Here is a 14548-nt window from a genome sequence, read left to right as displayed (position 1 = left end):
GAAGAATACACAAGAAAGTAGAATAACAGATAAGAATTAATACTGACATGTAAACAAAACCACCCAGTATTCTCCTCCATGGGAATGATTATATCACAGTAACTGTATCTTCTGATTTTGTGCTACAACTACCAGAAAGGTACCTCAGCAAAGGATACACAAAGAATTTTTATGGACTGAGATGAGGTCCATTTTTAAAACAGATATGTGAATGCATTGAATTTTTTTTTTTTTTGTATTTTGCGTTATCTAAAACAGTCAGAAAGCCTGGCAGATTTGTTTTGAAAAATTAAATAAACCCAAAACAAACCAATAACCTCTTCCCTGAATATTAAACTTATTTCCAGATTTTGAAGCATAAAGAGAGAATGTATAACACAGCAAGCAAGGAGAGATGATAGAAATGTTGGTACATTACATATATTTTTTAATAATCTCATTAAAAGGGACCATTGTCATCTGTTGTTTCAGTTTTAACATTTAATATTTTTGAAGGTTATTCAATGTAAGCAGAGTACTTTTTCCCACTGATCTTAGCTTACTGAATGTACTAGGGTGAGGGCATCTATTAAGTAAAATAAGTAAAGAACATTTGGTTTACTTAGGCATGATGATTTTAAAAGACTCAAACCTTTGCTGAAGATTCCTTGAGTTCGATGAGACTGTCCTGTAGAAAATGAATGGAGATGACAGGTGAGCTGGCATAGTTCTCAGAACCCAGAGGAACTTTGGGAAGTATGGCTGCAACCTGCAAATAAACCAGCTACTTCTTGTGAGGATAAATTTCATGATGTCATCATCAATATGAATATCAACAATAAAATCAAAAACAAAACCATGTAATGGAATTATAATGTTAAAAAACTAAATTAAAAGTACTCAATGTAAGAAATAAACATCATTCCCTGTTCAGAATTTTAAAATAAATGTTAATGCCACATTTTTCATATCTCTCTACTTAAGCTATAGATAACTTAAGAGAGAAAGCAAAACATTTTTTTCTCCACAAAAAATTTAAAATACTGGAGGTCACTGTGGAAGAACATTGCCATATATTTTTTATAGTTCTTCTTTAATTGGGAGGTTTCACATTTTACTTTACTTTTAACTCTAATATAAATATACACATTTTTTTAATCTTAGCTGGAAAACTCAGTGGCATTGCATTAACAAGAAAACAAAATATATAAGAGTAATCACTTTTTTTTTTTTTTTGCAAAGTGCCCATCATGGTGAATCTCACACCTCCTACACACAAAAAAAAAGCATTAAAAGAAAAAGAAAGAAAAAGAAATCAACTACAATATTCCACCACAGTGCTTTCATGAAGAATTAGTAACTTACAGTTTTTAAAAAGTTCAACGTACTGCAAATTCAAAGATTCCATGAAATTAGATGACTTTAGAATTAAAATTAAATGTGGAGCAAGGAATGGCTACCCTGAGTCTTCAAGAAGGCTACACCCACGATTTTGTGCTGCAGTTGAATGCCTGGGGTTTCTCTTTGCTGGGTGGTAGGATTGGATGCCACATCTGCTTTTATCGTAACGGAAGGTTCAACTTGTTGGGAACCCAATAAGGGTATAAACAAACCTCCAAGGGAAGATACAACAGAAGCTGCATGCTCACTGAATATACACAACTACAGGAGAACTGATCACCAAGGAGACTTTAAAATGGAACTCCTTTCAAGACTCCTTCTTAGAAGGCACATATCGGTATGATGCTCATCAAGAAGCTTGAATTCAGAGGTAACTTGTTTATCCTGTATCATCCAGGAAGTCTTCAGTGCTATATATTCTTCAATATGCTGAAAAATAGGCTTCATTCTGCTGAAAAGATTTGTTTGCTTGTAGCTACCATTGCACTCCAAAAAAGACTGCTTAAAGCAGTTGAGGCACTTCTGGGTAAAATTTCTCTCGCACTTTGAAACACTACAAAATTAGTGCCAAGTCCTTGAAGTTTGAACATTTTTATAATAAAAATAATAGGAAAAAAAATCAGTCCACCAATATAGAAAAATTCATTTTCTAATGCAATATAAAACCTCCAGTGGCTCCAGTGAATGCTTGGCATAAGACTTGAAGGAAGTCAGGACACTGGTATTCCAAACAGGTGAGCCTAACATGGACGCTGCCTTCCTCAGGCTATACTAACCTTTACTGTGGAGGAATGTGATGGAGAAGGGTGGGTATCAATTTTGCGGCGTTTTTGTTCTGTAAAGACAAAAAGAAATAGTCAGAATAAGGTATATTTTTAGTTTTCTAAACACTTAAAAAAAAAAACACCAACTTGTAAGGCAATCAAGTTCCCCTAGCAAAATCCCTATGTAATCTACCAAAACAAGGAGATAGTAACCAACTATACATTAAAATAACAAAAGGTAAGCACATAGAAAGAAAGGTAAACTTGCCCCTTTCAGGCTCTGGAATATCTGATCGGGGAACAGGTGACTTCAAGGACCCAGAAACTGGCGTTTTTTCTCCTCCTTTAACATTTTCCTTTGATTTCATTTCCTTTGCTATATCTCTCTCTCTGGATGGCTCCTTCTCTCTTTCCCTTTCTTGACTTGATTTTGATTCTGCGTTGGGGACAGTGGTCTTGAATTTCTCATCTTTAACTTTTTCTTCCTTCTTGAATTTTTCTTTTTCTTTGTCAGACTTTGGCGTTCTTTCCTTGGTTTCTCTTGCTTTTTCATCTTTATTTGGCCGCTCTTCCTTTGGTTTTTCTTTACCATCTTTACCAAGTACCCTGGCCTCTGGAGTAGTAGCTGGAGTCTTTTCTTTTTTCTCTTTTTCCTTCTCTTTCCCTTTTTCTTTGTCATTTTCTTTAACAGCTTTATTGCTTAAAAATAAAAACATGGGATTTTAAGACAAATAATCATAAAATATATCCCATCTGATATATGATAAAATATATCATAAAGGGTTTCTCACTAACTTCAAAAATACTAGAACTAAGGTGGTGTCTTTTGAAAACTAAAGGACAACTTTAAGACAAGTAAAAAAGAAGAAACAATGGCCAGGTGCAGTGGCTCACAATTGTAATCCCAGCACTTTGGGAGGCCGAGGAGGGTGGATCACTTGAGGTCAGAAGTTTGAGACCAGCCTGGTCAACATGGTGAAACCCCATCTCTACTAAAAATATAACAAACTTAGCTGAGCATGGTAGCACACGCCTGTAATTCCAGCTGCTCTGGAGGCTGAGGCACAAAAATCGCTTGAACCCAGGAGGCAGAGGTTGCAGCGAACCAAGATCATGCCACTGCACTCCATCCTGGGTGACAGAACAAGACTCTGTCTCAAAAAAAAAAAAAAAAAAAAAAAAACAACAAAGGAACTATTTCTTTATCCAGTAAATAATAAATAAATTCACGAATTGCAGATTAAGAAGAATTATTAGCCAGGCACGGTGGCTCACGCCCAGCACTTTAGGAAGCCTAGGCAGGCAGATCACATGAGGCCAGGAGTCTGAAACCAGCCTGGTCAACATGGCGAAACCCTATCTCTACTAAAAACAGAAAACAAATTAGCCAGGTGTGGTAGCACATGCTTGTAGCTTGTAATCCCAGCTACTGGGGAGGCTGAGGCACAAGAATCGCTTGAACGCAGGAGGCGGAGGTTGCAGTGAACTAAGATCATGCCACTGCACTCCAGTCTGGGTGATCGAAAGAGACTCTGCCTCAAAAAAAAAAAAGGAAAATTATTATTAAAATAATGTCAGGCTCATTTTTGGCATACATTCATAACCTATCAGAATAACATGGTAAAAACCAAATATATACCTCACAAACCAACCAAGGGAAATACTATCAGGAAACGGATTACTTAGCTGGATGGAGCACTACTTAAATTAGTGTAGGCTTTTCTTATGTCTGTCCTTACTAGATTGTTCACAGCAATCACTCTATCCTAAAATATTTTTTTAACTTCACATCTACATTCCCCTGCGTATCCCAGCAGGAGAAACAAAGTTGTTATACAAAGCATAATGATATAAAACATAATTAGGATGTAAAGCGTATCAGCAAAATAGGGTAAAAAGAAAATTTCAAAGTCTGACATAAATGACTTTTCACATTACTCAACAACCACTCCCTTTCTACTCATGAGGATCCACATAAGAAATCAGAATTATGAGGGCTAGGCCCAGTGGCTCATGCCTCTAATCCCAGCAGTGTAGAAAGCCAAGGCAGGCAGATTGCTTGAGGCCAGAAGTTCAAGACAAGCCTAGGCAACATAGCAAGACCACTGTCTCAAAATATATATATATATATGTAAAAATCATTTTTAAAAAGAATTTAGAATTATGACACATGGCACAGTGTTCCTACCTGTTAGAGCCACTATTTCCATTGCTTGAATTCCCTTTAGGTGTGGTACTAGAAGCTTTATTAACAGCTTTCACACCACACTGAGATCTCTCCCTTGATTTATCTGAAAAAAAAGTAAGGTTTTATTTAACAAGCCCCTAGATGTAAAGAAACTACAATTTCACAGCAAAATGATTAGAGAATAATTAGAAAGAAGCAGCAGGCTGATTACTTCTTAACACTTATATACTCCTATCTAGGGAATAAAAAGTAATACTAAGCCAGCACTGTACTTGTTCTGTGATACAAAACATTTCACTTTGTTGAAATAAAATATATTACTTATAAGCTTCTACAAGTAAGCATACCAGTCTCCTCAGCACTGCTTTCATCCGATTTAGATGTACTTCCTATTGATGATGATGATGGAGAAGGCCCACTACCAGGCCCATTTTGCACACTGGCAACTGCATTCCTCGGAGAGGGGTCTTTGTGATGAAACTCATTTTCAGGTATCATGTATGACTTTCTACTTTTCAACTGCCCAGAGTAGCTGAAAGTCGCACAAAGTATTTAAATATACAAACACAAATCAAAAAACACAAACATGAGGTTTTTAAGAATAAAATTAGCAAGTTATTCATTCTACTCTGTGGTTCTAGAGAATTAAAATAATACTAATTTTTAGTAAGTTCTTGAAGGTTTTTATAGAATGCCCAACTTTCTTAAAAATAACAATTTCACTATAAACTAATCCTAAAACTAAGATGGCTTTTTTCTTTTATTCTTGAAGATCTGGTAACTATGATGACAAAATTATATTTCCTCCCAATCAAGAAATATTATATATGACTTTTGAAACTATCATCCAGTATAGACCGGAAGTTGATAATCAGAAGTGGTAACTCTCACCAGCCTGTGGGAACATGATCGCATAATCTCCCATAATCTCCTGAAGGCAGAAGATAAACTTCAACACTGTAAAACATTTTAAAGTCTTCAGAATCCTTCTGTCATCTAGTCTTGTAAATCACATTAAAATATAATTTTGTTACCCCATAGCCAACGCATATAGATCTGGCCTCTTCTCTTTTTCTTCTTGGCAGATTTTGTGTACTCTTCTTTCCAAAGCTTGACCCAGATTCAAAACTTTTGGGTACCAAGGAAGTATTTTTGTTAGCACAATCAAGATATTCCGGATGTGAGTATATTCGCCTGTTTCAAGGCAATGTACCGATGCCTACAACAAACATTTTAAGATTCATTACTATGCAACTATAAAGAGAAAAATTTACCTTTGAAAAATTCAATTTTTTTTTACCTTGGTTAGTTTATAATGCCATTTATGTACAACATGGCGAAAATTTTCATAGTCTAATTGATCAGCCTTATTTCCACCATCAAATCCAGTTGCCCGTAATATGGTAAGGAATCCTGGATAGTTTCCACATTCCTAAGGAAACAATGTTTGTCATGTTTAAAGAAAAATTGTGATCCACAAAATAGCAGAAACTGAAACTTAAGTAGACTATATCAATGTTTCCACATAAAACCATCATGTATATTTAGACAGTCATAAAAAGTTCAACTTATATAAAGATATTAATTTGGAATGTCAGTTTGAGATAGAATAAAAAAGTATACAGCACTTTTTAATAACGAATTAATTGTGCTTATAAACATGGTTTTACAACTGAATCTTAAACTCAGCTCCTCTTTTAAAACTCAACAATTTAGACATTACTGGCTGTGGTCATTACATACACAGGTAAAATATAAGGGTTTCTATTAGTGATACCTTTTCATATGTGGCTCTATCGCTATGCCACCTGGTCACAGTCTCTAACATGCAGCAAAGAAACCTTCCGTATCGACTGGCTTCATTTTCAGTACAGCTTGCAACTGTGTAAATTATGTCAGAGAAAACCTACAGGAAAAAATGTTTTAAAAATATAAACAAATTAAGGTCAAAATCAGTTGAAAATATTAGAAGATTCTCTTATAGCAAGTCATAATAAACAGGTAAGTTTAGTCAAAAATGCATATTCCCTTTATATACTGACACTCCAGAGACCTTTGGAGATTTTGGCTTTTGTGGGGAAATAGTGCATTCATAAAGCAAGCACCCAAAACAATAATTTTTATAACGAAACCTGATTTACAGTGACAGAAAAAAAACTATCATTATTATTATATAATTGTTTCTTAATGACTTAGCCACACATATGACTGGGTTTACAGGGAGAGTAAACAAAGGAAATGCGGATATAAATTAGAAATAGGCAGCTGACATGCTGGAGCATACATTAAGTTTTTAAACCACAAAATGTAGTAATTAAGAAAAAAGCTAAACGCAAAATGTGAATATGACCATATTGAAAAGCTTCCCTGCTTTTATGTGTGTGTGAAGGTGTAAATTTTTTTTTTTAAGAACTGAAGTTTAAGAATGGAGAAAAGAGTTCTACCAATTATGATAACACATGTAAGCTCAAACAGTTAATAGTTCAACCTTGAGTGCCTACTACATATCAGGTGCTTTTTATGTGTAGTCATTCATTTAATCGTCACAACAATCTTATGAAGCAGGTTATTTATGCTTTACAGATAAGAAAACAGTCACAGAGAGGTTAAATGACTAGCCAAAGATCATACAGCTAGAAAAAAAAAGCTAGGATTCAAGTTTAGACACTTGGCTCTTGAGTTCATGCTTTTTAACCACACACACAATAATACCTCTATAGATTATAATGTTAGCTATCTTTGTGTGATAATTTTTTTAAGGTTGCAATAAAAAGAACTTACTCGATCATAGCAAAGAAGTGTGGAAAAATTTGGAGTTTTCTGTTGATGTACCAATTCAACAAAACGAGCACAGTAAACAGCATCAATTGCTGAAAAAATACATCGAGGAAATATACACAGCTGTAGAAATTTTGTGATGGTCTCATTTTTGGTAGATTCTATAAATAAAGGAAGAATATATTAAGTTGTAAACTTCTTCCTCAAGGGCCTCAAAGCCACTGAACATGACAATATATTACCTTTAGTGCAGAGAATACTATAAAACCACAAACTATTTATAGTTTGTAACCAAAGCTCATGCCTGAGATAAGACTATCACTTTTATGCTGTAGACATTTTTTCTATCTATGATTTCTCCAAAAATATGTTTTATACAGAAAAGCTGAATGACAAGCTGCCAATATTGTAGTTATACGTTAATTAACTTCACCAGCAAAATGTATCAGTTCCTCCAGTGAATGTGAAGTTGATTCTGCATCAACGAATAACCAAAGAATGAGATAGGCAACACTGAGTTGAAACACAAACATAATACACTTTAACACCTCTAAAATTCTAACGTTTTGTTTTCTGTCATTTACCAGCATCAGGAATGTTAACAATTCCAACAACTTACTTGCTAAAAGCCAGTTGTCCTTTTCCAGTTTCAATCTCTGTAGAACTCTCTGTACATGTTCCATCTGTTTCTTTTCTTCTTCAAGAAGCTTGTCCTGAAGAGCAGTACAGCGCTCCTTCTCTTTTTTCTTTTTATTTGGAGGCTACAAAGAATAAATTAGATACTTTTCTAACCATATGCACATTACCTTTCTTCTTTCAACTGAAAAGTTTACAGAGATAAGGGCTCATAGTTTATAATTACTTCAATATGAATATAGGTTCACTTGAATGTGCTACTTTTATCTTCATTCAACACATTTTTAAGTCATGGAGGCTTCATACACCATCAAAACAGCTAAATTTGCAACACTAATACTACTAGTCTCAGTCATGGAGAAATCTTTGACTCTTCCTTTTCCTTTATACCAAGACTTGTTTACAAGTCTTGTACAATGCCACTACCTCCATCAGTCTATGCTCTCACAATAGATTGCCTGAAAAGCCACCTAGCTGCTCTTTAGCCTAATGCTAGTCCTTTCCCCTGTCAAAAGCATATTTCATACTGCTGTCATGAGTAATCTTTTTTAAGTACCATTTTTTACCATTATTACTCCCCTGCTCAGAAAACTAAAATAGCTCTCAATTGTACCAAGTCTACTTTTCTCCCTGATTTTCAATGCCCTGTAAAATCTGGCCCCATCATAACTACTCATATGTATCACTAAGTACATTCACTACATAAAAGTGAATCAGTAAAAGTGGTCTCCCTAAACCTCAATCTACTTCCTATCTTTGCTGGAACCCTATGGTGACCGCCCTATTTGCTTCTGTATTTCCAAACCTAATCTACCTTCAAGGCCTATCCAGCTCAAGACTCAGCTTTTCAATAATCTTCTCCTAAAGAACTCTCCTCTTGAGAACTACTGCTCTTGCTATTAGAGTCACATGAATCATTTTAAGTTATTAGCACAGTCATCAGTAGAAAAGGACCCTCAAATAATTTTTGATTAATCATAACCTCCACCTAGTCACCAACCTCCTGGCCCTCCACTCAGAAGTAACTATTAAACCCCACTTAGGAAAATATTATATAGCAACAAGACCACCATTTTAAGGAACCAGAGCTAAAATAATTTCAAAATATAGGTAACACTGAATACCATAAAGTTATTGCACTTGAAGTACTAGAACAAAAACCTACCATTTCTTGATTGTCATCAATTGCTTTCATCTGGACTTTAAGTTTATTGACTTCTCGTTCATAGCTGGTGTGTGGAACTGCAAGGTCATACATTGTCAATGACCAGAACGTGGCATAGAATTGAGGGCTGATGTCATCCCAGACTTTGGAAACATGTAAGGAGACCACTGCTTCATGGACAGGCGCCATCACCATCTCACATGATGTTATGTACTTATGAACTTTATGTTGCTGTTTACTCCCCTTTTCTGATTTTTTAAGTTCATCATACTTTGACTGGAGATAAAAAGTAAAAATACATACATACATACATACACACACAACACAATTTATAGCTTTGACTTTCATGGTATAAAAATCTATATTCCCTATTAAAGAATCAAAAGATGACCAATCTCAAAACTGTTATAGAAATTCTAGTTTCTTCCCAACAACATTTATTTTAAGACAAATCATCCCTGGAAGCTATTCCAATCTTTAGTGCTGAGTGCTAACTATGAGATTTTCAGAGGATTCTTATCTCATCTAACCTGTGGAGTAAAGTGAATAGGGTATATGCATATCCCCTTCTTCCATTCCCTCACCCTACTCCCTCTTGCTCCTGTATCAGGGATTGAACAAGTAGGGTTTCCAATCCTGCTTTTGAGATACTCAAGCGAACAAACAGAAGGTCTTAACATGAGGAAAGAGGAAGAATGCAACTAGTAACAGCCAACTAGGATAGGATGTAGTATCACTACATGTAGTCCCTACCAACTATTAAAATGTGTCAATTAAAAAGCTGGATCAAGAGGCTGAGGTGGGCGGATAACTTGAGGTCAGGAGTTCAAGACCAACCTGGCCAGCATGGCGAAACTCCATCTCTACAAAAAATATAAAAAATTAGCTGGGTGTGGTGGCACATGCCTGTAATTCCAGCTACTTGGGAGGCTGAAGTGTGAGGGTCACTTGAGCCCCAGAGGCGGAGGTTGCAGTGAGCTGAGATCCTGCCCCTGCACTCCAGCCTGGGTGACAGAAGGAGACTGTCAAAAAAAACGAAAAAGAAAAAAAAGCTGGATCAACACTAAGAAAAGTTATGAGAAATTTGTTTTAAGGCTGCTAAGTAGGGTGACCAATTGTCAGGGTTTCCTGGGGATTTAGGGGTTTCTGAGTAGATAAGACTTTAGTGCTAAAACTGGGAAAGTCCCAGGCAAATTAGGATCAAATCATTACCCTACTGCTTAGCCAAATAAATTTTTTTGTGAAAAGTTGTGGTATACTGAAGTTTAAAGCATGTGAGAACTGATGCTGCAGCTTCTTTCACCTGATTGGTTTATCCTAATTTTGGGGAAAAGTCACAAGAAGGCCATATTCTTAATAGTATGGGGGAAAAAAATGTTAGTACAATGGGAAGGGCTGCAGAGATATGTGTATGCCAAATATATTCTCTCTACACACACACACACAGATAACACATAGTTGCTGCTATTGCTTCATGTCCTTCAGTCCCTTCAGGATAAAACGGCTCTCATCCAGAAAATTCTGTTTGGGTTAGTTATCAGCCTTAATATAACCTAAGGGAAGTCCTTAGGTTTATTAGGAAGTCCTAAAACTAGTTTCTTCTTTATGTTAGAATATCACTTAAATCATTCTATTTGTGCTAAACACGTAACTGAAAACAAGATGATCAAAGGTTCTGCTTCCAGTTCTACGCTGTGACAGGCAAAAGAATCCCACTCCTTACAGCTCAGTTACTTGCCTTTTTCCTTCCTGAGTGCCCTGGGTGCTGCTATGCTCCCAGGCTCACTGCACTAAAAGCACACAACATTCTGTTTCTTCAAGGAATGTTCTCAAACAGGACCTGAGAATTTGACAATTGTTTTAGAAGTCCAAAGATTTATGTTGTTATCCCCATTTTAGAGAGCATGCTGACAACTACTAAGACCACATAAGTGACAAAGTTACAAAGAACATTAGTTATGAGAGGAGTCCCAATTGCATCAGAAACCAGAGGGAATAGCAATTGGGAAAACAGTTTAATTTAGAGGACAGGTCTTATTGAAGGTAAGTAATATTAATCTAGATGAGCAGAATGACTGCTAAGGTTCTAGTAAAACAAGATAAAATAGGGTTGATGCTATCTGCATAAGAGAGCCTAGTTACCTGTTCTGGGCAAGATCTAGAATATGAACTAGGTAAAAGCATATCTTTCAGACCTGTGCCTCAAGGTGGACCTCAACTTCAACAATTAAAACTAAAACTTAGTTTATAGGTATGAGGGGGTTACATGATAGCTCCCGTCTCCCCAGTCCTCTGGGTCTGAATCTGTGATTTCTATTGCTAGTCACCCCATAGTCACTATCTAGTTAGAAAAACAGACTTGGTCAGAAAAGATAGCTATACTTCATATTTACCCAGGATGAGTATGTCCTTGTCTAAAGTCAGTTTAACTCCCACTTCAAGTTCACATCTTCAGTCAAATGAAGAGACATAATAGTTCTACATCTCAAGAGAGATCCAAGATGGCCGATTACTAGCAGCTCAGGATTGTAGCTCCCAGTGAAAGCGCACAGAACGAGAGGATGCCACACTTTCAGACGAATTTTTGTTGCTCACGGACCAGGAGACTCCCAGCGGAGGGGCCCCACGGGTCGCCAGCACAACTCTTGTGGCCGGCGCGGCGGTTCTCGGTGCAGAGTAAACGGGACTGGGTCCCCTTTTGGTCAACGTTTGGAGCTCCAGGAAGGCAGAGTCACCCATTCAGCTGATTGAAAAAGGGACTCAAGAGGGAAGCCAGACCAGAGATTCCTGGGCAGAAAAGCACCATGAAGCTTAATGCTGCTGTTTTAGCCGGCACAGTGGGTTGCTCAGATTCCGGTACTGGGAATCAACAAGTTGGACATCCACTCAGAGACCTAATTTGAAAGTCGGTAATTACAAAGATGACAGGTGGATAAATTTACAATGATGGGAAGAAACCAGCATAAAAAGGCTGAGAATACCCAAGATCAGAATGCCTCTCCCTCTACAGGGGATCACAGTTCCTCATCAACAGGGGAACAAGGCCTGATGGAGAACGAGTGTGTTCCATTAACAGAATTAGGCTTCAGAAGGTGGATAATAAGAAATTTCTGTGAGCTAAAAGAACATGTTCTAGCCCAACATAAAGAAACTAAGAACCTTGAAAATAATTTGACGAAATCCTAACAAAAATAGACAACATAGAGAGGAATATAAGTGAATTAATAGAACTGAAGAATACAATACGAGAACTCCGTGAAGTATGCACAGGTTTTAACAGTCGAATTGATCAAGCAGAAGAAAGGATATCAGAGGTCGAAGACCAACTTAATGAAATGAAATGAGAAGACAAGATTAGAGAAGAGTAAAAAGGAATGAGCAAAGTCTCCAAGAAATATGGGACTATGTGAAAAGACCTAATTTACGTTTGATAGGTGTACCTGAATGTCATGAAGAGAATGAATCCAAGCTGGAAAATATTCTTCAGGATATTATTCAGGAAAACTTTCCTAACCTAGTAAGGCAGGACAACACTCAACTCCAAGTAATACAGAGAACACCACAAAGATATTCCTCAAGAAGAGCAACCCCAAGACACCTAATTGTTAGATTCACCAGGGTTGAAATAAAGGAGAAAATCCTAAGGGCAGTTAGAGAGAAAGGTCAGGTTACCCATAAAGGGAAGCCTATCAGACTCACAGCAGATCTCTCAGCAGAAACCCTACAAACTAGAAGAGAGTGAGGGTCAATATTCAATATCCTCAAAGAAAAGAATTTTCAACCCAGAATCTCATATTCAGCCAAACTAAGCTTCATAAATGAAGGAAAAATAAAATTTTTCGCAAAAAAGCAAGCACTCAGAGATTTCATCACCACCAGGCCTGCTTTACAAGAGCTTCTGAAAGAAGCATTATACACAGAAAGGAATAACCAGTATCAGTCATCCCAAAAACTTACCAAAAGGTAAAGAGCATCTCCATAATGAAGAATCTATATCAACTAATGGGCAAAATAGCCAGATAGCATTAAATGACAATATTAAACTCACAAATATCAATATTAATCCTAAATTTAAATGGATTCAATGCCCCAATCAAAGACACAGACAGGCAAATTGAATAAAAAGTCAAAACCCATCGGTACGCTGTATCCAGATCCATCTCATAAGCAAGGACACACAAAGACTCAAAACAAAGGATTGGAGGAAGACTCACCAATCAAATGGAGAGGAGGAAAAAAAAAAAAAACAGGAGTTGTAACTTTTGTCTCTGACAAAATAGACTTTAATAGTAACAAAGACTAAAAGAAACAAAGAAGGACATTACATAATGGTAAAAAGATCAATGCAACAACAGGAGTCAATGATCATAAATATATATGCACCCAATATAGGAGCACCCAGATACATAAGACAAGTTCTTAATGACTTATAAAGAGACTTGGACTCCTGCACTATAATAGCGGGAGACTTTGACACCACATTGTTAATATTCGACAGATCAATGAGATAGAAAATTAACAGGGACATCTATGATTAGAACTCAGACCTGCAACAAGTAAACTCAGTGAATATTTATAGAATTCTTCACCCCAGGTCCACAGAATATACATTTTTCTCAGTATCACATTACACCTATTTTGAAAGTGACCACATAATTGGAAGTAAATCACTCTTCAGCATTTGCATAGCATTTCACAGACTTAAATGAAATATTGGTTGGCTGTTTGTTTGTTATTTTCTTCCCTTATTCCTTCCTGTCTCCACTGTTAAGCACAATTATCGGCATAAAAGAGGTTTTTAATACCTATTTTTAGATGGCATTCCAGCCTGGGTAATAGAGCAAGACTCCTGTTCTCTCTCCCCCGTTCTTTTTCTCTTTTTCTTTCATAAAAAAAACATAGTTCTACATCTCAAATCACCTAGGGAACTAGACTTACGGAATAGAACTGATATCCATAATTATTGCTGTGCTTCTATTGTTCAAAAATCTCGCCTCAAGAATCTGAGCAAGCCAGATGCAGTGGCTCACGCCTGTAATGCCAGTACTTTGGGAGGCCAAGGCAGGTGGATCACCTGAGGTCAGGAGTTTGAGACCAGCATGGCCAACATGGTGAAACCCCTAAAAATAGAAAACTCAGCTGTGTTCGGTGGCGGGCGCCTGTAATCCCAGCTAGTTGGGAGCATGAGGTAGGAGAATTGCACCACTGCACTCCAGCCTGGGAGACAGAGCAAGACTCCATCTCAAAAAAAAAAAAAAATCTGAGCAACATTTGGCTGAATTATCCTTAAGAGAGCCTGCTGATAGTCGATTTATAGAGGGGACATAGCAGTCATCTAATATACATTTTCATTGTCTCAATGAAGGCTCCTCAACAGAGGCTTTCACTCAAGAAGCAAAAGCAAGGATCCTCAGGGCAGCTTGGATGCCTATCCAGTAAAACCAAGGTTGCTGGGAAACCCCTTTTCCAGAGAGTGGCATGTTGCCTACAGATAGAAGACTTATCTCTGACTTGGCTATACAGCCACTTCCATATAGTTTTCTGTTTTCTCACAAGCCTGAGAAGGAAATGCCCTTTCTTTGTTTAGATTTTTGTCATCTCTTAAAAGACAAAGACAATATTTTACACAAGTAAGAG

At 36.8% G+C, this 14548-nt stretch overlaps 1 protein-coding gene across 15 annotated transcripts in view; it reads right to left on the bottom strand.

The window, feature by feature from the left end:
- Nucleotides 1-14548, bottom strand: part of THOC2 (THO complex subunit 2) — a 137185-nt gene that overhangs the window by 20964 nt on the left and 101673 nt on the right. For 8 of the 15 annotated variants that reach the window (XM_064361336.1, XM_064361311.1, XM_064361318.1 and 5 more), the window contains 11 exons: nt 8912-9187; nt 7730-7871; nt 7114-7271; nt 6110-6238; nt 5633-5764; nt 5367-5551; nt 4680-4864; nt 4333-4435; nt 2413-2843; nt 2157-2215; nt 632-763 (listed from right to left, as the gene is read on the bottom strand). In XM_064361336.1, coding sequence (XP_064217406.1) covers nt 632-763; nt 2157-2215; nt 2413-2843; nt 4333-4435; nt 4680-4864; nt 5367-5551; nt 5633-5764; nt 6110-6238; nt 7114-7271; nt 7730-7871; nt 8912-9187 — 1932 coding nt within the window. Of the gene's footprint in view, nt 1-631; nt 764-1344; nt 2216-2412; nt 2844-4332; nt 4436-4679; nt 4865-5366; nt 5552-5632; nt 5765-6109; nt 6239-7113; nt 7272-7729; nt 7872-8911; nt 9188-14548 lie in introns of those variants that run through there. The other 7 variants (XM_064361331.1, XM_064361325.1, XM_064361329.1 and 4 more) reach the window with 4 other exon arrangements.

This window comes from Aotus nancymaae, unplaced genomic scaffold, assembly GCF_030222135.1.
Source record: "Aotus nancymaae isolate 86718 unplaced genomic scaffold, 86718_ANA_hifiasm-v0.15.2.pri h1tg000004l, whole genome shotgun sequence".
Taxonomy (NCBI): Eukaryota; Metazoa; Chordata; class Mammalia; order Primates; family Aotidae; genus Aotus; species Aotus nancymaae.
The sequence above is the reverse complement of the archived record's forward strand: the minus strand, read 5'-3'. Positions and strand labels throughout refer to the sequence as shown.